At 45.3% G+C, this 24,344-nt stretch overlaps 1 protein-coding gene across 1 annotated transcript in view; it reads right to left on the bottom strand.

Annotated features, from left to right (window-relative positions):
* LOC125448494 (alpha-2-macroglobulin-like) overlaps nucleotides 1-24,344 on the bottom strand; it is a 170,493-nt gene that overhangs the window by 122,065 nt on the left and 24,084 nt on the right. The window contains exons 9-15 of the mRNA XM_059638137.1: nucleotides 16,376-16,591; nucleotides 16,121-16,184; nucleotides 14,280-14,419; nucleotides 9,329-9,393; nucleotides 5,955-6,225; nucleotides 4,635-4,781; nucleotides 2,877-2,985 (exon numbers count right to left, since the gene is read on the bottom strand). Of these exons, the coding sequence (XP_059494120.1) occupies nucleotides 2,877-2,985; nucleotides 4,635-4,781; nucleotides 5,955-6,225; nucleotides 9,329-9,393; nucleotides 14,280-14,419; nucleotides 16,121-16,184; nucleotides 16,376-16,591 (1,012 nt within the window). The remainder of the gene's footprint in view (nucleotides 1-2,876; nucleotides 2,986-4,634; nucleotides 4,782-5,954; nucleotides 6,226-9,328; nucleotides 9,394-14,279; nucleotides 14,420-16,120; nucleotides 16,185-16,375; nucleotides 16,592-24,344) is intronic.

Below are 24,344 nucleotides of genomic sequence, written 5' to 3'. Positions count from 1 at the left end.
GATCTCCCTGCATATCAGTACTCCTAAGGTTTCTGCCATTCACTGTGTAATTTTCAACTGTATCTGACCTTCCAAAATGCTTCACTTCACACTTGTTTGGATTTAACTCCATTTGTCATTTGTCTTCCCATGCCTCCAACTGATCTACTTCCTACCTTATGAACATAGAACATAGAACAGTACAGCACAGAACAGGCCCTTCAGCCCACAATGTTGTGCCGACCATTGATCCTCATGGATGCACCCTCAAATTTCTGTGACCATATGCATGTCCAGCAGTCTCTTAAATGACCCTTAAATGAGTGTGTGTATATGTATATGTGCATGCAAGTGTGATGGAGAGACAGTGCATGGGTGCGTGTGTGAGGGAGAGAGGGAGACTACGTGCGTGTGCGTATGCGTGTGTAAGAGGGTGTTGAGTGACATGAACCCAAGACCCAAGATCCCAGCAGTCTCTTATGCTCTGACAATCTTCCTCACCATGCGCATCTCCATCAATTTTTGTATCATTCTGAATTAGACCAGCTGCATTTTCCTCCAGATCATTTATGTAGACCACAAACAGCAGAGAACCTACCATTAATTTGTGTGGACACCACTGGTCACAACTGTCCATTCTGAAAAGCATCCTTCCATTGCTACCGTCTGGTACCCTCTAAGTCTAAGTCAGTTCTGTATCCATCAGTCTTAGTGAAGGGAATTGAAACGTCAACTTTCCTGCTCCTCTGATGTTGCCTGACCCACTGTGTTTCTCCACAATATGTTGACTCTGTATTCAGCTTACCACCTCACCCCGATACCATGTGACTTTATCTTTTGTACTAGTCTGCCTTGAGGGACCTTGTCAAAACCTTTACTGAAGCCAATGTAGACAACATCAGCCACTTTTCCCTCATTAATCACCGTCGTGACCTCAAAGTACTCGATCAAATTCGTGAGCTATGACCTCCCTGGCATAAAACCATGCAGTCTATTACCAATAAGCCCATTTGCTTCTAAATGCATACAGATCTTGTCCCTGAGAATCTTTACAATAATTTCCATACCCCTGACACGAGACTCATGAGTACATAATTTCCAGGATTATCCCTGCTACCGTTCTTAAACAATGGGTCAACATTGGTTCTTCTCCAGTCCTTTGGGACCTCACCTGTGGCCAAAGAGGATACAAAAATGTCTGTCAATGCTCCAGCAATTTGTTCTCTCGCCTCCCTCAATATGCTTGGATAGATTCCATCAGGACTCAGGGACTTATCTACCTTGTTACTTTTTAAGATGCACAACACCTTTTTCATAACAACTTGGCTGAGAACCTGACACTCTACCAATTCCTTCTCTTTGGTGAATACCAGCATAAAGCATTCACTTTGGACCTTTCCTTCCTCTTGTAGCTTCACATGTTAATCCCCTGCTGTGTCCTGGAGTGGGCCCACCCTATGCCTGGCTACCCTTTATGTATGTGTGTGTGTATATATCATATTTATAAAGCTTTGGGAATCTCCTTAATCCTGTTTGCTAATGACTTATCATGACCCCTTTTAGCCCTTATAATTCCTTGTTTAAGTTATTTCCTGCTTTCTTTATATACTTCAAGCACTTCATCTGTTTCAATCCTCCTCGACCTTATGTATGCTTTCTTTTTCTTTCTGACCAAGGCCAACCAAGGTTCACGTAACTTACCATATCAAACCTTCATTCTAACAGGAATGTGCCGCACCTGAACTCTTATGAACTGCTATTTTTGAAATACTCCCACGTGTCCAATGTAGATTTACCCTCAAACCTACCTCCAATTAAAATTCTCCAGTTCCTGCCTAATATCATTATAGTTTGCTTTACTCCAATTTAACACCTTCACCCGAGGACTGCAGTTATCCCTATCCATGAGTATCTTAAAACTCAGTATTATGGGCACGACTCCCAAAATGCTCTCCCATTGAAACTTCACTCCCCTGACTGGAGTCATTTCTCAAACCAGGTCCGGTATTTCCCCTTCCCTGTTTAGACTGTTTACATACTGTGTCAAGAATCCCTCCTGAACGGTCCTTACAAATTCTGCCCCACCCAAGCTCCTAGTACATACTGAGTCCCAGTTAATACAGCAGTTAAAATCACCCACCACAACAACACTGCTATTTTTACATCTTTCCAAAATTTGACCACATATTCTTTCCTCTATCTCCCACTGGCTATTGAGAGGCCTGCAGTATACCCTCACCATTGTGATTTCACCTTTCCTATTACTGAGTTCTATCCATAATGCCTCGCTGCACGAATCCTCTGATGTATCATCCTTCAGTACAGCCAGGATATTCCCTTACCAGTAATGCAACTCCCCCACCCATTTACTTCCCTTTCTATCATACCTGAAGGATCTAAGTCCTGCCAGTCCTGTCCCTCTTTTAGCCAAGTCTCTGTAATTGCAATAATGTCATAATTCCACGTAGTAACCAAAACTCTTAAGTTATCTACCTTGTCTATTTTACTTCTCCCATCGAAATTCATGTATTTTGGACCACCTCCCCTGCACTTTTCTGCAGTGTACCCTGCCTGTTCTTTCTCTTGGTAATGTTTGCTTTGGTTTTACTTCTCCTGCAGTTTCTGCATCTACTGACCCACCCTTCTCATTCCCATCCCCCACCACACTCATTTAAACCCTCCGCGACCACTCTGTCAACTATCCCCCCAACAACATCAGCCCCAGTCCTGCCCAGGTGGAACCCGTCCAGTTTGCACATGCCCTGCTGCCCCCCAGAACCAATCCCAGTGCCCCGTGAGTCTGGAACCCTCCCCGTCTCACCATCTTTTCAGCCACAGAGCTATAAAGAATTTCTCATAGGTTCACAGTAATACTTGGGGGGGGGTAGTGAACATACCTATACTGAAAAACGGTATACCATTCACGATAAAACCATAAGAGTCATCGAACAAACACTTGATGGGTTTGTGAAATTCAGTGTCTGTCAGAATTTGCAGTCCCATATTCTGTTGGTAGATCAGAGAAATTCATTGATGTCACAAGAGAGGGAATGTGACAGAGGATGAGAAGGAGAGAGAAGGGGAAAAGGGGAGCGGGAAAGGGAGTAAAACAAGAAATGAGATAAAGGGAGGAAAGATTGGAGTAGATCGGGCAGAGAGCAGAGGAGTAGGGAGGGCTGGTGTAAGAGGAGGAAGGGGGGAGTGATAGAGACGAAGAAAGGGATCTGGCAAAGGAAAGGAGAAGAAGTGGGAAAGTGGGAGAGAGATGAATGAGAGACATAGATGAAACATGAAAAGGAAGAACGGAGGAATAGAGAGAGAGAGAATGAAGTGAAAGGAGAGAGGGAATGAGATAGAGAGGGGGAGCAATGAAGTGAGAGTTGGGGAAGACAGAAAGAATGACAGGCAGAGAAAGTAAGAGATAGGGGAGAGGAGAGATGCTGTGAATTATATATCTCTGCATTGACTAATCCTTCACTCCTTCATCAACTTATCAATTTGACGATAATTCTTTGATCTCCTTGCATCCAGTCTTCTTGGTCTCCAAATGCTCCTCCAGGCTTCCCTCCTCTTTTCCTTCAACACTTCCATCTGCCAGTCCCTCAATCACCTCCCATCCTCCTTTCATCTGTCTCTCCAACCTCTACTTTGCTCACTTCAGGTCTCCATTTATTACTCTACCCCTCCCTCCTCCAGCTCCTTTTTGGCTGTTTATCCATTTATCTCTCTGTCTCCATATCTTTGTATTGCACCACCTCTTTCTGTATCTTTCACACTTTCTGTGCCTCAACACTTTTCCTGTCTCAGTCTCAATCTTTTTTTCTCTTTCTCTCTTCTTCCTCTGCCTCTGCCTCATTCACTGCCTGTTTTTGCCTTTCGATTCAGTCTGTTTTTCTCTCTCTCTCTCTGTCTCTCTCTATTGGTCTCTCTTTGTACTTCTCTCCCTGTCTGTTTCACTCTCTGTCTCCCTGTCTGTATATCACTCTCTACCTCTTCTTCTGTCTGTGTCTCACACTGTCTCAGTCTCCTTCTCTCCCTCTGTCGGTCTCTCAGCTTCCCTCAATCACTCTGTCTTTCCCACTAGCTCTATCCATCTCTGTCTTTCTCACTTGTGTGTCCTTTCTCTGCCTGTGCATCTGTTTCTGTGTCTGTCGCTTGCTCTGTCTCTCATTGCTCCTGTACGTCTCTCACTCTCCCTGTCTGTCTCTCCATGTCTATGTGTCTCACTCACTGTCTCTCTCACTTTCTGTCTGTCTCATTCTTGCTTCTGTCCATTTGTCTCTCTATCTCAATCCATACCTCTACCCATCTGTTTTGTGCTGTCTCTCTCTCTCTCTTCCTCTGTCTCTCTTTGTCAGTTAGTTGGTCAGTCTTTCATTCCTGCTGTCTGTTTCTCACTTGCCCTGTCTCTCTCTGTTCTAAGGAAAATTCACCAAACCAGAAATATTAACTCTGGTTTTCTTTTCTTCTCAGATGCTGCCAGACCTGCTGAGATTTTTCAGCAACTTCTGTTTTTGTTTTCTGTTGCTGTTTCTGTCTCACTCTCTCTCACTCTGAGTCCCTGTGTGTCTCTCCTTCTTTCCCTCGTCCTTCTCCAGCCAAAGGTCTTGATTTGTGATGGGAGTTTGCGAGAGTTTACTGGCCAATGGAACAACCTTAAGAAGTTGTCCGAGGTCTCCCATTGCTTGCCCACTGGGTTCGGGCTCTGCCAGGGGATTTTGGAGCTTGCAGTAATGTTGTTCATGGTTCTTGAGCTCATTTGAGTAATTCTGCAGATCCTGTACTGGCAGCAAGGAGTAGATCTGGTGAGCAAGTGTAAAAGAGCACATCAGCAGCAGGAAGATCTGAAGATCACATTTTATCAGTAAGCATGTCGGAGGAACTGTCAGCCTCATCAAAGGGCATTTGACAGCAGTTCAGCCGAGGAATTCTTCACACAATAGAAACTTAACTCAAAGTAGCCCACACTATCCAGAACCTTCAGCAGGAGCACAAAATCAACCTGAGGCAGTCACTGGCTTACCCAGATTTTGCCAGTGCTGCTGTGTTTCTCCATTAATTTCTGTTACAGTCTTATCCAGGGATCACTGGACAGGAATCAGAATCAGATAGCTGTGCTCATTCTTCCCCTATCTCCCTTGTTGTATATGACATTGGTGAGATCACATCTGGAGTACTGTGCACTGAATTTGTCAATGTGCTTACACAAGAAAGTTAATGTGTTGGATGCAGATCAGACATTTGCGAAATTAATACCTAGAATGTGTAGATATCCTTATAAGGAAAGACAGGCTTGGCCTGTATCTTCACAAGTTTAGGAGAGTCAGAGTTGACTTAATTGGGGCATATAAGACCCTGAGGGGACTTGACCAGGTGATGTGTAAAGGATGTTTCTTTGTGGGAGAGTCTATATCTCGGGTTCAGAGCTTAAAATAAGGGGCCACCCATTTAAAACAGAGATGAAGTATTTTCTTTCTCAGAGGGTTATAAATCTTTGGAATTCCCTTCCTCAAAAGGGAGTGGACATCATATCTTAAATATTTTTAAGGTAGAAGTAGAAAGGTTCTTGATGACCAAGGAGATGAAAGATTCTCAGGAATATGCAGGAATGTGGAGTTGAGGTTAGAATCAGTTCAGTACATGATTTTACCGAATGGCAGAGCAAGCTTGATGGGCAGAATGGCCTAGTCTTGTTCTTTGTCCACAAGCAGTGTCTGGGTGAGGGGTGGTGTTGTGATTGCTTATAAAGTAGTTTTGATTGAGAGGTTTATTACTGTTTATGAACTGTAACATATGAGTTGTAGGAAATGTATTTGTGTTAAACTAGGCTTATATGAAGGTAATACTGAGCCTCGCCTGATTATTTCAGCTCATGTCTGAAATGTAGGGCAATCTGATGGGACAGATGGCTTCAGAGTGCCAACGGATTTGCTGCCCCAGCCAAAAGTTGAGTGTAGATGTGTTCTGCATCTTACACTGCCTTGGGAAAGCTCTGTCTCAGGTTTCAGCAGTAGCACACTGCGATCGACCACTCGCAGCCCACAGAGAGAGTCTGGCTCAGCACGAAGATCGAGGCTGATGTGGCTTTTGGGCAAGTCTTCAGCCACAGAGAAGTGAAGAGTCACGTAAACAGGGGAAGAGAGAATGTAGATCAGTGCAAGTGATAGAAAGAGAGAGAGAGACATAGAAAATGTCAGAGGGAGAGACATAGAGAAATGGATAGACAGGCAGTGTGAGACAGAGAGACTGAAGGATTTCAAAAATCACACAAACACAGAAATGTTACGGAGAGGAAGGAGATCATTCAACTGGCTCTCCAACAGGCATGATGACTTAATGCCATTCTCCTGCCTTTCCTGCATACCCCTGCATATTGTTTCTCCTCCAATAACCATCCAATGCCCTCTTGAATTTCTCATTAAACCTGCCTTCACCATATTTCCAGGCAATGCATTCCAGATGCTAACTAAATGCTACATGAAAAACCTTTTCTTTCAAATCTCTCTTCCTTCCTTTTCTCAATCCTTTATAATTGCAAACAGTTCCTCCTTACTTACTCTGTCTCGGCCCGTCATGATTTTAGAAGCCTCAATTAAATCTCCACTCAGCCTTCTTTCCTCTCAGGACAGCAGGACTAACTTCTTCAATCTATCTTCATCCTGAAATGATTCTAGTAAATCACTCCTGCACTCTCTCCAATGCATTCAAGTCTTTCCTATAAATGTAGTACCCATGATTGTATGCAATACACCAGCTGAGGTCTCTCAAATGTCTTATGCAAGTTCAGCATATTTTCCTGAGCTCTATACCCTTATTAATAAACCTGGGGAGATGAAGAAAGGTCCCGACCCGAAACGTCAACTTTCCTGCTCCTCTGATTCTGCCTGGCCTGCTGTGTTCCTCAAGCTCCACACTTTGTTATTTCTGACTCCAGCATTCGGCAATTCTTATTATCTCTGGGGATATGATATTCTTTATTTAATGCTTGTTCTACCTATCCTGCCACCTTCAATGATCATGCATGTATGCCCCAGGGCCCACCCGTACATAGAACACATAACAGTACAGGCCCTTTGGCCCAGGATGTTATGCCGAACTTTTACCCTAATCCTAAGGTCTATCTAACCTTCACCCTTACCTTATACTATCATCCATATGACTATCTAAGTGCCGCGTAAATGCCCCTAATGAGGCCGACTCCACTATCCTCTCTGGCAATGCATGCCATGCCCCTACCTCTGACTTCTCCCCTGTATCTACTCCACTCACTTTAAAACTATGCCACCTCATAACAGCTGCTTCCACCCGAGGGAAAAAATCTCTGGCTGTCCACTCTTTCTATACCTCTGATCATTTTGTACGCCTCTATCAAGTCACCTCTCATCCTTCGTCGCTCTGAAGAGAAAAGCCCTAGCTCTCTCAACCTTTCCTCGTAAGACCTTCCCTCCATTCCAGGCAACATCCTGGTCAATCTCCTCTGCATCTTTTCCAACGCTTCCACATTTTTCTTGTAATGAGCTGATCAGAACTGGACACAATACTCCAGGTGTGGCTGAACCAGGCTTTTGTAAGCCGGAGCATAACTTCACGGCTCTATCCACCTGGATGGCAGCTTTCAGGGAACTGTGGGCATGAACCCCAAGATCACTCTGCTGCTCTATACTGCCAAGAATCTTTCTGTTAACCCTGTACTCTTCTTTCAAATTTGTCCTTCCAAAGTGAATCAACTCACACTTTTCAGGGTGAAACTCCATCTGCCACTTCTCAACACAGCTCTGCATCCTATCAATTATGAGATAACAAGGTGTAGAGCTGGATGAACACAGCAGGCGAAGTAGCATCAGAGGAGCAGGAAAGCTGTCTCCTCTCCACCTATATTCTCCTTTATCCATCTTCTATCCACCTCCCCCCTCTCCCTATTTATTTCAGAATCCGCTTCCCCTCTCCCATTTCTGAAGAAGGGTCTGTGCCCGAAACGTCAGAAATGGTGGTGGGGTAGGGGATTCTGAAATAAAAGAGGAGAGAGGAGGAGGTGGATACAAGATGGATAACGGACACGATAGGTGAAGAGGAGACAGCTTTCCTGCTTCTGTGATGCTGCTTGGCCTGCTGTGTTCATCCAACTCTACACCTTGTTATCTCAGATTCTGCAGCATCTGCAGTTCCTACTATCTCTGCATCCTATCAATTTCCCTTTGTAACCTAGAACAGCCCTCCGCACTATCCACAACTCGACCCACCTTTGTATTGTCCACGAAGTTACTAATCCACCCTTCAACTCCTACATCCAAATCACTTGCAAAAATCGAAAATAAAAGAGGACCCGGAACTGATCATTAGGTACACCACTCGTAACTGAGCACCAGGTTGAATATTTTTCGTCCACTACCACTCTTTGTCTTCTAAGGATCAGCAAATTCTGAAGCCAATGTGCCACATTTCCCCCATTCCCTGCCTCAATACTTTCTGCGTGAGCCTACCATGGGGAACGTTATCAAACGCCTTACTTAAATTCATGTATACCACATCTACTGCTCTACTTTCATCCACGTTTGGTTACCTCTTCAAAGAATTCAATAAGGTTTGTGAGGCATGATCTACCCCACACAAATCCGTGCTGACTATCACAAATCAAACTGTGCCTTTCCAAGTGATCATAAATCCTGTCTCTCAGAGCCTTTTCCAATAATTTGCTCACCACTGATGTAAGACTAACTGGTCTGTGATTTCCGGTGTTATCCGTATTCCCTTTTTTGAACAAGGGAATTATGTTTGCCACTCTCCAAACTTCCGGCACTACACCTGTGGACAGTGAGGATGAAAAGATCGACGCCAAAGGCCTTGTGATCTTTTCCTTCGCTTCCCATAGAATCCTCGGGTAAATCACATTAGGCCCGGGGGATTTATCTATCTTCAAATTCCTCAAAATTCCTAGTACATCTTCCTTACTAACATTCACCTCCTCTAGCCTACCAGCCTGTTTCACACTGTCCTCCCCTGCAGCTAAGTCCCTCTCAGTTGTGAATACCAAAGAAAAATATTCATTAAGGACCTCTTCCATCACTTTAGGCTCTATGCACAAATTCCCTTTATAATCCTTGCTCGGCCCAACCCTTTCTCTGGTCATTCTCTTGTTCCTCACGTACCTGTAAAAAGCCTTGGAGTTTTCCTTGATCCTATCTGCCTATCCCTTTTCTCATGCCCCCTTATAGCTCTAGAATTGTATAGCTCTTTAGAATTGTACACCTTATTTTATATTGCCTTTCAATGTTCTTCCAACCAAAGTACATCACCTCATGTTTCACTGCATTGATCTTTATCTGCTACCTTTCTGTCTAATCCACCAAACTTGCCATTTTGAAATTCCACACTGACCTCCGAGATTCTTATCTCTGCAGCCTTTGAAATGTGTCTCTGCACAGCAAGATCCAGATCAAAAAGCAAGAGTGTCAACTCCAACCCCTGTGAAGCCCTCCAGCCTGAAAAATATCCATGGACCACAACCCTCTTTCCTTGCACTCAGCCTGTTTTTTTATCCGGGTCAGTGCTGTCCCTATAATGCATTCCTCACAAGTCTGTCATGTGTCGCCGAATCAAAATCTTTCTTGATATCCATATGCATCACATCAACTGCATTTAACGCTTTGAAAAGGTTTGTAGCTCGGGTTGTGGATGAGGTTGTGGACATGCTTTCAAGTTGTTGGGTTTGATTGCGAATGTTTTGTCACCCTAGCCAGGTAACATCGCCAGTGCGCCTCCAGTGAAATGTCGGTGATCTGTCCCACTTGTTATTTATATGTCTCAGTTTGCTGGGGTCGTTAGCATCACTTCCAGTTCTGTTTCTCAGTGGTTTGTGCACAAGGTCTAATTCAATGTGTTTGTTGATGGAGTTCTAGTTATAAAACCAGCCCTCCAAGAATACCCTGGCATGTGTCTCTGTTTGACTTGTGCGATTTTGGATGCGTTGTCCCAGTCAATTCATGTCCCTCTTTGTCCATGTGTAGTGAGACAAGTGAGAATTGGTCGTGTCTCTTGTCTCACTACTACCAAACACCCCAACAAACCAAGGCATATAAATAACATGCGGGACAGGACACTGATGGTTCACCAGGGGCGCACGAACAATGTTACCCAGCAGGGTGACAAAACATTTGCAACCAAACCCACAGGCTCGGCGAACATGTCTACAACCTCATCAACTGCATTACCTGAATCAACCCTCTGTTACCTCTTTGAGAAAAATCTCCAGAAGGTAAGCCACAGATTTCTCTGAAAAAAATCATGCTGACTCTTCCAAATCTTTGGTAGATGGGATTGAGGAAAATCCAAGGCTTTTTATAAGTACGTTAATAATAAGAGCATTACCAAGGACAGATTGGAACCTGTCAGGAACCAAAAGGGACAACCTGTCTGCGGAGCCAGTGAAAGTAGGTGAGGGCTTTAACAAATATTTCTTATCCATATTCAGAGGACAGAGTCAGAAGCCACAGGACACCTGGTTACAGTCCAACAGATTTATTTGAAATCACACAGGCTTTTGGAGTGCAGCCATCTCAGCTGGGGATTTCAGTCCAGATGGTGAGATCCTAGAACAGATAGGGCTGATGAGGAGGAGGTTTTAGATGTTTAAGTGGGCGGAAAAGTGTATAAAGAAGGATATTGTGAAACTTGAAAGGGTTCAGAAAAGATTTACAAGGATATTACCATGGTTGGAGGGTTTGAGTTTTCGGGGAAGCTGAATCGGCTGGGTCTATTTTCCTTGCAGCAGTGGAGGCTGAGGGGTAACCTTATAGAAGTTTATAAAATCATGAAGGGCATAGGTGGGGTGAATAGCCAAGGTAGCAGAATCCAAAACTAGAGGGCACAGGTTTAAAGTGATAGGGCAAAGATTTAAAAGGGACTTGGGGGCAACTTTTTCAAGCAGAGGATGGTGTTTTTATGGAATGAACTGCCAGAGAAAGTGGTGGAAGCTGGTAAAAATACAATTTTTAAAAGGGATATAAATGGACATATGAATAGGAAGGATTTAGATGGATATGGGGAATATGCTAGCAAATGGGACTCGTTGGCATGGACGGTCTGGACCGAAGAGAGTGTTTCCATTCTGTATAGCTTTATGACTTTTTAAATCTCGAAGGCTTGATGCGATGTATCCCAGGCTGGTATAGGTAGCAAAGGAGGAGATTTCTGGGATCCTGGAGGAGATATTTAATACTTTTCTGGCCATAGATGACGTACCAGATGACAGCCGTTGCTTTGCTCAAGCAGGACAGTAGGGATATACCAAGTAATGACAGACCAGTTAGTCTGACACCAGTGGTAGGGAAACTATTGAAAAAATATTCTGAAGGACAGGATTAGTCAGTGCTTGAAAAGCCAGGGTTTTATCAAGAATAATCAGTACAGGCTTGTTAAAATGATATCCTGCCTGGCTAATTGTGTTTTTTGCAAAGGCAATGAAATACATTGATAAGGGTAGTGCAGTTGCTGTGGTTTTCATGGACTTCACTGAGGCTTATGACTTCATGGCTTATGGAAGACTGGTGCAAAAGGTAAAAGGGCATGGGATCAAAGGTGAACGTGGCTTACAAATAGGTCTCAAAGCGTGGTATTGGAGAGATGTTCATGTAATTGAAAGCCTTTGACCTGCAGTGTTCCACAGAGATCGATGCTGTTTGTTACACACATTAATAATTTGGGTGTGAGTAGAAGGTATAACCAGTAAGCTTACAGATGATATGAAAATTTGTGTTGTTGATAGTGTGGAGGACAGTCTCAGGCTACAGCCCGATATTGATCAGATGGTAAGTTCGGCAGAACAGTGGCAGATGGAGTTTAATCCTGATAAGTGTGAGGTAATGCATTTTGGGAGGTCTAATAGGGGAAGGACATATACAATGAATGTTTTGTCCCTACTGAGGAACAAAGGGACCTTGGTGTTCAAGTCCATAGATTCCTGAAGGTGTCAGCACAGGCAGACGGGGTGGTGAAGAAGAAATACGGAATGCTTGTCTTCATTAGTAGGTCATAGAATGTTGGAGCATGGAAGTCATGTTAGAACTTTATAAAACTTTGGTTTATGACGGGGAGGCAATGGTCTAGTGGTATTATCCCTGGACTGGTAATCCAAAGACCCAGTTCTGGGGATCTGAGTTCGAATCCTGCCATGACAGTTGGTGGAATTTGAATTCAATAAAAGAAAAATCTGGAATTAAGAATCTAATGATGACCATGAATCCATTGCCAATTGCCGATTGCTGAGTGTCGGGAAAAGCCCATCTGGTTCATTAATATACTTTGGGGAAGGAAACTGCCATCCTTACCTGATCTGGCCTACGTGTGACTCTAGGCCCACAGCAATGTGTTGAATCTGGGCAATTAGGGATGGGCAATAAATTCTGTCTAGCCTGTGAGGTTCTCATCCCATTAACGAATAAAAAGTTTGGCCACAGATGGAATAGCGTGTGCAGTTCTGGTTACCACATGATCAGAAGGATATGACAGCACTGGAGAGGGGGCAGAAGAGATTCATGAGGATGTTGCTGGGATGGAAAGCCTCATTTATGAGGCTGGATAGGCAGGGTTTGTTTTCCATGGAGCAGAGGAGGCCGAGGGAGGATCTAATTGAGGTACACAGAATTATGGCAGTCCTAGACAGAGTGGATCATGAGAATCTTTCTCCCATGGCAGCCAAGTCTAAGACAAGAGGGCATAAGTTTAAAGTGAGGACTAAAATGATTTAGAGGAGACCCGAGAAAATGGCACAGTGGCTCACTGGTTAGCACTGCTAACTCACAGTGCCAGGAGCCCAGGATCGATTCTACCCTCTGTGGACTGTCGATGTGGAGGTTGCACATTCTCCCCGTGTCTGCATGGGTTTCCTCCGGGTGCTCGGGTTTCCTTCCACAGTCCAAAGATGTGCAGGTGAGGTGGATTGATCATGTTAAATTGCCCATAGTGTTCAGGCATGTGTAGATTGGGGGATGGGTCTGAATGGGATTCTGTGAGGGCTGGTGTGGACTTGTTAGGCCGAAGGGCCTGTTTCCACACTGCAGGGATTCTATGGAAAACTAAGAATTGCTCAGAGGGTGGCAGAAATATGGAGGGTGACAGAGGCAGGACATTAAAGAAGCTTCTGGATGAGCACTTAAAATGCTAGGACATTGTAAACTATGGACCAAGCCCAGGTAAATAGGATTCATGAAGTTTGGTGATAATAAAATGTGAGGCTGGATGAACACAGCAGGCCAAGCAGCATCTCAGGAGCACAAAAGCTGACGTTTCGGGCCTAGACCCTTCATCAGAGAGGGGGATGGGGAGAGGGAACTGGAATAAATAGGGAGAGAGGGGGAGACGGACCGAAGATGGAGAGTAAAGAAGATAGGTGGAGAGAGTATAGGTGGGGAGGTAGGGAGGGGATAGGTCAGTCCAGGGAAGACGGACAGGTCAAGGAGGTGGGATGAGGTTAGTAGGTAGATGGGGGTGCGGCTTGGGGTGGGAGGAAGGGATGGGTGAGAGGAAGAACCGGTTAGGGAGGCAGAGACAGGTTGGACTGGTTTTGGGATGCAGTGGGTGGGGGGGAAGAGCTGGGCTGGTTGTGTGGTGCAGTGGGGGGAGGGGACGAACTAGGCTGGTTTAGGGATGCAGTAGGGGAAGGGGAGATTTTGAAACTGGTGAAGTCCACATTGATACCATATGGCTGCAGGGTTCCCAGGCGGAATATGAGTTGCTGAATATGAGTTCATGAAGTTTGGTGTTTGTTGATCGGCATGGATATGGTGGGTCGAAGGGCCTGTTGTTATGCTGTACAGCTTGACAACTGTTCAATCCACATTTGTCCATTTGACTCCCAATTCTATCTTGGATAATTGTTTCCAGAAGAAACCCCACCATGAAATTGAAATCAGCTGCTCTGTAATTGTTGGGATTATCCTTACTATCTTTTCTGAACAAGGCAATTGTGTCTGTATCTCTTCAATCTCCAACACACAGGCAGGAAGAGATGAAGAAAAGCAATGAAAGAAGAAGGAAAACAAGAAAAGCAAGTGAGACAGAGAGAGAGAGAGATAAATAATGCGATGGAGTCCAATAGAAGGAGTGCAGGAGAGAAAGTTAATGAAAGGAGAGAGCAAGGCAGTGAGTGTGACAGAGCAGCTATGGAGAGAGTGAGAGAGGGGGAATGTGACAGAGAGGAGTATGGCAGAGCAGTTACAGAGATAGCATTGGCGAATGAGAATATGGCAGAGCAGATAGAGAAGAAGATGGGATGTGACAGGGATATCGAGACTTGGACTCCTTACCTTGTTCCGGAAACATTGGGAGATCTGGAATTTTGCACTGTCCCCAATTGTTTCTCCATCAGGAAGAACAGCAAAAATCAAGAGGCGAGCGATTGGAGACAGATCAGCACTGATGGGGAGGGAGAGCTGGAAATATCCTTCTAAACTTGTGGAGAAAGAGAGAGAGAATGAGGCAGAAGGTGCTTGAGAGGGAGGGATGATGAAGACGAGAGCGAAAGGAACTGACAGAGAGGACGCCACAAAGACAGCCAGATGGATACGCCAATGGAAGCAGGCAAAGAGACGGAGAGGTAGTGAAAGATAGACAGGCAGACAAACAGAAACAAAGTGAGGGAGAAGGTGAGTAAGACAGACCATGAGCGAAAGAGGCAGACAGAGGCAGGGGAGAGAGACAGGGAGGGGGGAGACAGAAAGAGAGAGAAGCAGTGAAACAGACAATAAGATCAGAAGACAGAGAAGGATGAGAGAAAAGACAAAGCGAGAAACAGGAATGGATAGAAAAAGAGAATGATACAGTGGAAAAATAGATAGATGGAGAGACACAGATAATGAAATATAAAATGGAAAATGAGAATAAGTGATAGAGAGAAACACAAAAAGACAGAGATATGGGGCAAAGGCAGAGACAGAAATACAGAGCAATGTACAGGGACAGAGACAGAGGAAGACAGGAACAGCAAATGGAAGAAAGACAGAGAGAGAGGATTAGTGAGAGAGACACACACAGACAGACAGAGGCAGGGAAGGAGACAGAGCCTGGGACATAGAGAGAGAGAGAAAAACAGAGTGAGGGACAGAGTTGGGAGTGAGCGAATGCTACGTTTATGTAATTATCATATTCCATATTTTATACAGAGGGGTAATGCGACCTTTAGAAGTTAAACAGCAAACTCAAAGATAGTTCCAAAGAACAAAATTGACAAAAAATAACAAACAAGCCAAGCTTTACACTGGCCAATATTAATGAGTAGCTGTAACAATAGTGTCATAATTAAAAGTGATACAGTTATTAAGTAGACAACAAAGGTTACAAGCAGATATGGATAGAGGATACTTCAGCCAGCTGGGCAGCCAATCTTACTTTGAAATTAAACATAAAGTACATCATTGAAAATTCAATTAACCCTTGGAGAACTCGATAGTTCTTCTCAAGGTCTGAAAATTCCACAATTTTGCAAAAACCTTGGATCTTCACAAGGTGTTTGTCAGAAAACGGTCATAGAATCCTTACAATGTGAAAACAGGCCCTTCAGCCCAACAAGTCCACAACAACCCTCAGAGCATCCCACCCAATCCCTATGGCCTACACCACCCTGAATACTATGGGCAATTTAGCACGGCTAATATGCCTAACCTGCACATCTTTGGACTGTGGGAGGAAACCAGAGCAAATCCAAGCAGACACCGGGAGAATGTACAAACTCCACGCTGACAGTCGCCTTACACCGGAGTCAAACCTGGGTCCCTGGTGCTGTGCGGCAGCAGTGCTAACCACTGAGCCACCGTGCCGCCTGTCATGTCCAACACATGTGAGCTGTAACTATCTAGGCAACTGGGAAGTATTCGATTACACTCCTGACTGATGCCTTGTAGATGATGGATAAGCTCTGGGGAGTCAGGAGATGACTTACTTGCTGCAGGATTCCCCTCTCTGACCCTTTTGCAACCACTGTATTTAAATAGCAAGCCCAGTTGATTTTTCTGGTCAATTGTAAGCCCTAGGATGTTGATAGTGGGGGCGTTCATTGATAACAATGCCATGGAAAATCAAAGGCCAGTGAGTAGTCTCTCTCTCTGTCTGTCTATCAGTCAGACAGCATCAAGTGAAGCATGGTTCAAACCTTCAGATCCTTTGATAGAGATGGTTTTCGAGTTCATGTTCACAATCACTCCCCTCGACATGACCTGGAGGCAGACAGAGAGGGAGAAATGGAAAGAGTTAATAAACCACACGGAGGGGTTCGGGTATCGGTTGGGGGGGCGTGGGTGTTTACAGGTTCACTGTACAGGGCTTTGGGGAATGGGGATAGCTGGTGGGAACATGCACTGAGTTTGAGAGAAGTGTTAAGGTATTCAGACAATTGACAGCTCCTCACCAGGTAGAACACAGCCAGGTTGCTGTCAGCCTCAGCAGCAATACCCCTGATAATGTAGTGGACTTTCACATGCAACTCAGAATCACACGCCAGTAACTGCTGATGTTTCTGAATGGTGAAGTAACTCTTAGACCTGGAGTAGAAAGACTTGACAACATGATGAGCTGAGACATTGTAGTGATGGGCATCCTGATGATGTTTGTCCTGATAAATAGCCTAAAGAGGGGAGCAACAGAGAATTGATGTTAGGATAGCAGAAGGAAAAGGCTGGCAATATTGTTGTCCTGAAATTCACCCCCAAACTCTCTTGGAGAATTGAAGCCACACAAGTGACAGGCAATCAGCATCTGTAACAGGAGAGAATCTGACCGTCACCTTACTACAGTTACTTGAATCACTAACACCGCATCCCTCACCTTTAACACACTCAGTCCCTGATACCCTCTATCAATCACTTACATTCACCATTCAGTCCCTGATACCCTCCATAATCTCCTCAGCCCCCTCAGTCCCTGATACCATCGATTAAACCCTTCTCATTCCCCACTTAGTCTGTGTTACCCTCTATCACTCACTCACATTCACCACTTGGTCACTGGTAGCCTACATAATCTCCTCATTCCCCCCTCAGTTCCTGAAAGCCTCCATTTACCCCCATTATTCATTTAAACATAGTAGGTGCAGAAGTGGGCAATTCAGCCCTTAGAGCCTGCTCCGCCATTCAATACGATTGTAGCTGATCATCTAACTCAGTCCCCTGCACCCTCTTTCTCCCCATATCCTTGGATTGCTTTAGGGCTAAGAACAGTATCTAACTCCTCCTTGAAAACAATCCATCAATCTTTTGGGCCCGAGATAATGGGAACTGCAGATGCTGGAGAATCTGAGATAACAAAGTGTAGAGCTGGATGAACACAGCAGGCCAAGCAGCATCTTAGGAGCACAAAAGCTTTTGGGCCTGACTGCTTTCTGTGACAGTGAATTTGACAGGCTCACCAGTCCCTGGGGGAAGACATTTCTGCTCATCTCAGTCCTAAATGGCTACATCCTACACTCTTAGAATGTGACACTCTGCTTCTGGAATCCCGAGTCATCAAGAACATCCTGCTTTTGTTTACCGTGTCTAACATTGTTAGAATTTTATAGGTATACTTGAAATTAACCCTCATCCTTTCAGTACATTGGTGTTTCCACCCTCCCTCCCTCCTCTGACCAAAAAAAGGGGGTCTGTGAGGAATACGATCAGCCAGGTAAAGGTGTGCAAGGGAGTAGACGTTAAGAGAGTAGACCAGTGATAGATCAGAAATACTGAGGCCTTTGCTCAGTAGGTTTTGGCATGAGGAGGCTGAGCAGGGGTAAAGGTAAGGGCACGTTAACTCTCTTTCTGTCTAGACAGAGTGTAGTATGGATGGTAGTACCTGCAAGAAGTACACCTGGCTGCATTTCCATACAGATTACATTAGGGAAAGGGTGCTGGATTCACTCAGGATCATCCAGGATGCAGAGAACCTCATTGATAACAACTATAGTGAAGTAATCACTCCTGAGGTGTAGGCTGCAGGGAGCTGGGTGACTACCAAAAGAGATAAGGGGGGAAGGCGGATAGTGGCCTCCCCCCTCAATCATAGGTATACTGCTTTGGATACTGTTGTGGGGATGACCTCTCAGGGGCTAACAGCAGCTGTCAGGTCAGTGGCACTGTGACCAGCTCTGAGGCTCAGAGGGAAAGGGTACAGTCAGACAGAACGATACTGATAGGAGACTTATTTGTGAGGGTGACAGGCAGGAGATTCTGAGGCTGCAGAAGAGACACCAGGATCGTGTGTTGTCTCCTGGGTGCCAGGGTCAAGGATATCTCTGAGTAGATGCAGAACATTCTGAAGGGGGAGTGTGAACAGCCAGCAGTCATTGTGCACATCAGTACAAATGACAGAGGTAGACAAAAGGATGAGGTCCTGCAAAATGAGTGTAGGGAGTTAGGTAAGAAGTTAAAAAGCAGGACCTCAAAAGGTAGTGATCTCCAGATTACACCCAGAGCCAATTGTCAGTGAGGACAGAAATAGAAAGGCAGGCCAGATGAATGCATGGCTGAGGAGCTGGGATAGGAACAGGGTTTTCAGTTCTTGGATCATTGGGATCTCTTTTAGGGTAGAGGTGGCCTGTACAAGAGGAAAGACTGCACTTGAACCAGACTGGGTCCAATGTTCTTGAGGGGAGATTTACTTGTGTTTTCCGGGAGGGTTTAAACCGGTTTGATGGAGGTGGGGTGTTGGAGGACTTTGAATAAGAGAGGGGCCATCGAGAATTCAGGGGAAAATACATTAGCCATTGAGACCAGGGCCACAGTAAAGGGAGGGGAAAAGACTTCTGGTTTAAAGTGCATTTATTTCAACCCTCAATTCCTGACTGGTAAGGCAGAAGAGTTCAGAGCATGGATTGACTCTGGGGACTTGGATATTATAGCCATATTAGAAACATGGCTGAGAGAAGGGCAGGACTGGCAGCTCAATGTTCTGGGATATAGAAGCTACAGGCATGACAGAAGTACAAGTAAGCAAGGACGGGGAGTTGCTCCTTTGATAAGGGAGGACATAACAACAGTGCTTTTGCGGAGGATGTTCTTAAGGGGTCATCAAATGAGGCCGTATGGCTAGAACTTAGAAACAAGAAGGGGATGGTCACTCTGTTGGGACTGTATTATAGATCCTCGAATAGTCAGCGGGTATTAAAAAAGCAGATGTGTAGAGAGAGTGCAAATACCTGTGAGAATAATAGACTAACATTGGTTGGAGATTTTAATTTCCCCTGTATTGACTGGGCCATTCAGGGTGTGAAAGGCTCAAATATGTCAAAGGAAGTTTCCTAAAACAATATGTAGATAGCCTTGCTCAGGAGGGTGCAGGACTGGACCGCCTCTTAGGAAACGAGGCCGGACAAGTGACTGAAGTGTCAATTGGAGAGCACTTTGGGTCCAGTGACCATAACTCTTAGTTTTAACATAGTTATGGAAAAAGGTAGGGCAGGTTCACAGGTTAAGGTGGTAAACTGGAGCAGGGCCAATTTTGCGGCCATTAGGCAAGATCCAGCAGCAGTCTATCTGGGTGGGTCTGTTTGAAGGAAATGGAACGACTGGCAAATGGGAGGATTTCAGAAGTGTGATAGAGAGAGTCCAGGGACGGTATGTCCATGTTGGGTTGAAGGGAAAAGCTGGCAGGTTTAGGGATCCCTGGCTGATGAGTTATATTGAGGCTCAGGTCAGGAAAAAGAAAGCATACATTGGGTTAAAATTATTGGGCTCAAGTGAATCCTTAAATGATTATAAAAGGTATAGAAGCACAATTAAGAGGGAAATCAGAAGAGCAAAAAGAGGGCATGAGATGGATCTGGCAGATTAGGTTCAAGATAATCCCAAGAGGTTCGATAGCTATATTAAGAGTATAAGGGTGGCTAGGGAGAGAATAGGTCCTCTTAAAGATCAGCATGGCATCTATGTGTGGAGCCACAGGAAATGGGGGAGATTATTAATGAATATTTCTCCTCAGTGCTCACTAAGGAAAGAATCATGGATGCTAAAGAAATAAGGGAAACAAGTGGTGATGTTTTGGACCGCATAAGCATTACCTGAGAGGAGGTGTTTGCAACCTTAGAATGCGTTGAGGTGCATAAATCTCCTGGGCCTGATTAAGTCCATCCTCAGATGTAGTGGGAGGCTAGGGAAGAAAATGCGGACACCCTCGCAGAGATTTTTGCTCCCCGTTTAGCCACTGGTGAAGTTCCGGAAGACTGGAAGATGGCTAATGTTGTTTCATTGTTTAAGAAATGTAGCAAAGACAAGCCAGGGAACTACAGGCCTCTGACTAGTAGAGTGTCACAGGGGTTAGTGCTGGGACCTTTGTTATTTGTTATTTACGAATCTGGATCTGAATGTGAATGTATGAGGTATATTTCATAAGTTCATGGATGATACAAAATTAGGAGGTATCGTTGATAGCGAAGAAAGTTATGAAAAATTAGAGGGATCTTGATGAGATGGGAAAGTGGACTGAGGATTAGCAATGCAGATAAGTGTGAGGTATTGCATTTTGGAAAGGTAAACCAAGGTAGAACTTATACAATAAATGGTCATGCCCTGAGGAGTGTTGTGGAATAGAAGGATCTAGGAGTACAAGTACATAGTTTGTTGAAAGTGGTGTCACGGTGGACAAGGTAATGAAGAAGGCATTTCGCATGCTGGCCTTCATCGGTCGAAGCATTGAGTATAGGAGTTGATCATTTACAGTTACAGTTGGTGCATAAGTTGTTAGTCAGGCTGCACTTGGAATATTGTGGACAGTTTTGGTCATCCTGTTATTGGAAAGACATAGTTAAACTGGAAAATGTGCAAAGATTTACGAGGATGTCGCCAGGGCTAGTAGGCCTGAGTTACAGGGAGATGTTGGACAGAATAGGACTCTATTGCTTGTAACATAGGAAGATGAGGGGCGAACTTACTGAGATGTAAAAAATCATCATAAAATCATAGATAGGATGAATGCATAGTCTCTTTCCCAGGGATGGGGATTTGAAAACTAGGGGGCACAGTTTTAAGGCAAGAGGCAAGATTTAAGAAGGAGCTGAAGCGCAACTTCTTCACACAGACAGTAGTGCCTGTATGCAATGGGCTGCCAGAGAAAGTGGTTGAGGCAGGTACAATAACAACACTTAAAAAACATCTGGATTGTTACATGGATGGCAAGGATTTGGAGGGATATGAACCAAATTCGGGCGATTGGAACTAGCTAAGTGGGCACCATGGATCAGTTTGGGCCAAAGGGCCTGTTTCCATGCTGTGTTACTCTATGGCTCTATGACTAAACTCCAGTGAATATAAGCCTCATATCCACTCAGTCCCCGCAACCTCCTTTAAAAGAACTCATCCTATATACAGTAACTTTAAACCACCTCATTCTGTATGCAGTCCCTGATACCCCTTTTAAACCATCTTATGCTATACCCTGTCCCCACTACCCCTCTTTAAACCATGTCATTCTTGATGCATTCTCTATACAGCCCTCAAGCCACTCCATTTCACATCCAACCCCATTTCTCACTTCTTCTGTGTCAGGTTTGTCTCCAGCCAGTGGAGACTTTACCCCCAGTTCCCAATATATCGTAAAACCATTCCAAGGGGTAGCCAAGTGGTATTATTGCTGTAATATTAATCCAGAAACGCAGGCAATATTCTGGACCACCATGACAAATGGTGGAATTTGAATTCAATAAAAATAAACCTAAATGCAACTCGAAACTCAGTTTTATCAATCACTACAAAGTTTCAGAAAGATGAAACTGGATGGACAGCCTGGCATTGACCTAGGCATCGGGAAAAAGAGTAGCAGACACAGCCTTGTCAACCCTGCAAAGTCCTGCTTGTTATCATGTAGGGGCTAGTGCTAAAATTGGGACAGCTGTCTCACAGACTAGTCTAGCAACTGTCTAAAATAGTCATACTCATGGAATCATACCATGTCCCAGACACCACTACCACTATCTGGTAGGACAGACACAGCAGAACTGGAACCACAGTGGTATGCAGTCAGGAGGGAGTTGTCCTGCGAGTACTCAACTGGACCCTATGAAGTTAATAAAATGTGAGGCTGGATGAACACAGCAGGCCAAGCAGCATCTCAGGAGCACAAAAGCTGACGTTTCGGGCCTAGACCCTTCATCAGAGAGGGGAATGGGGGGAGGGAACTGGAATAAATAGGGAGAGAGGGGGAGGCGGACCGAAGATGGAGAGTAAAGAAGATAGGTGGAGAGAGTGTAGGTGGGGAGGTAGGGAGGGGATAGGTCAGTCCAGGGAAGACGGACAGGACAAGGAGGTGGGATGAGGTTAGTAGGTGGCTGGGGGTGCGGCTTGGGGTGGGAGGAAGGGATGGGTGAGAGGAAGAACCGGTTAGGGAGGCAGAGACAGGTTGGACTGGTTTTGGGATGCAGTGGGTGGGGGGGAAGAGCTGGGCTGGTTGTGTGGTGCAGTGGGGGGAGGGGACGAACTGGGCTGGTTTAGGGATGCAGTAGGAGAAGGGGAGATTTTGAAACTGGTGAAGTCCACATTGATACCATATGGCTGCAGGGTTCCCAAGCGGAATATGAGTTGCTGTTCCTGCAACCTTCGGGTGGCATCATTGTGGGACTGCAGGAGGCCCATGATGGACATGTCATCTAGAGAATGGGAGGGGGAGTGGAAATGGTTTGCGACTGGGAGGTGCAGTTGTTTGTTGCGGACTGAGCGGAGGTGTTCTGCAAAGCGGTCCCCAAGCCTCCGCTTGGTTTCCCCAATGTAGAGGAAGCCGCACCGGGTACAGTGGATGCAGTATACCACATTGGGTTCTCCTACTGCATCCCTAAACCAGCCCAGTTCGTCCCCTCCCCCCACTGCACCACACAACCAGCCCAGCTCTTCCCCCCCACCCACTGCATCCCAAAACCAGTCCAACCTGTCTCTGCCTCCCTAACCGGTTCTTCCTCTCACCCATCCCTTCCTCCCACCCCAAGCCGCACCCCCAGCCACCTACTAACCTCATCCCACCTCCTTGACCTGTCCGTCTTTCCTGGACTGACCTATCCCCTCCCTACCTCCCCACCTACACTCTCTCCACCTATCTTCTTTACTCTCCATCTTCGGTCCGCCTCCCCCTCTCTCCCTATTTATTCCAGTTCCCTCCCCCCATCCCCCTCTCTGATGAAGGGTCTAGGCCCGAAACGTCAGCTTTTGTGCTCCTGAGATGCTGCTTGGCCTGCTGTGTTCATCCAGCCTCACATTTTAATATCTTGGAATTCTCCAGCATCTGCAGTTCCCATTATCTCTGGACCCTATGAAGTCCCATGTCTTGAGGTTAAACATGGCCAAGGGAACCTCCTGCTGATTACTAGCCTCCTGCTGCTGATGAATCCTGCTCCATGTTGAACAACACTTTGACGAAGTACTGAGGATTGCGAGGACTCTGTAGAAAGTACCCTGATGGAGGATTTCAATCTTCACCACCTAGAGTACAGCTGATTGTGCTGGTTGGGTCCTAAAGGACATAACTGCTAGACTGCATCTGAAGCAGCTAATGAGGGAACTGACAAGTGGGATAAACATAACTGACCCCATCCTTATCAATATGCTGGCTGTAGATGCATCTTCCCATGACAGTATCAGTAACAGTCCTTGTGGAGATGAAGTCCTGCCTTCGCAATGTGATTACTCTCCATTATGTTGTGTGGCACTATCACTGGGACAGATAAAATGATACAGACTTCAAACAGACGAATAACTCAAGACTGGGCATCCAATGAGGTGACGTAGGCTATTAATAACAACAGAATTGTACTCCAGCATTACCTGTAACCTCATGAGCCAGCATATTCCCCACTCAATCATTATCATTGAGCTAGGGGATCAGGCAGAGTTCAATGGAGAGTGCAGGGTGACGTGCCAGGAGCAGCACCAGGCAGGACTACTTGCTTGCCAAACAGCATAAGCAGCAAGTGATAGTCAAGCTAAGTGATTCCACAAGCAACGGATCAGATTTAAGCTCTACAGACCTGTTACATTCAGTCATGAATTAGAACATAGAACATAGAACATAGAACAGTACAGCACAGAACAGGCCCTTCAGCCCACAATGTTGTGCCGACCATTGATCCTCATGTATGCACCCTCAAATTTCTGTGACCATATACATGTCCAGCAGTCTCTTAAATGACCCCAATGACCTTGCTTCCACAACTGCTGCTGGCAACGCATTCCATGCTCTCACAACTCTCTGCGTAAAGAACCTGCCTCTGACATCCCCTCTATACTTTCCACCAACCAGCTTAAAACTATGACCCCTCGTGCTAGCCATTTCTGCCCTGGGAAATAGTCTCTGGCTATCAACTCTATCTATGCCTCTCATTATCTTGTATACCTCAATTAGGTCCCCTCTCCTCCTCCTTTTCTCCA

Source organism: Stegostoma tigrinum, chromosome 29 (genome assembly GCF_030684315.1).
Source record: "Stegostoma tigrinum isolate sSteTig4 chromosome 29, sSteTig4.hap1, whole genome shotgun sequence".
Lineage (NCBI taxonomy): Eukaryota > Metazoa > Chordata > Chondrichthyes > Orectolobiformes > Stegostomatidae > Stegostoma > Stegostoma tigrinum.
This window is presented reverse-complemented; position numbering and strand designations above follow the sequence as displayed.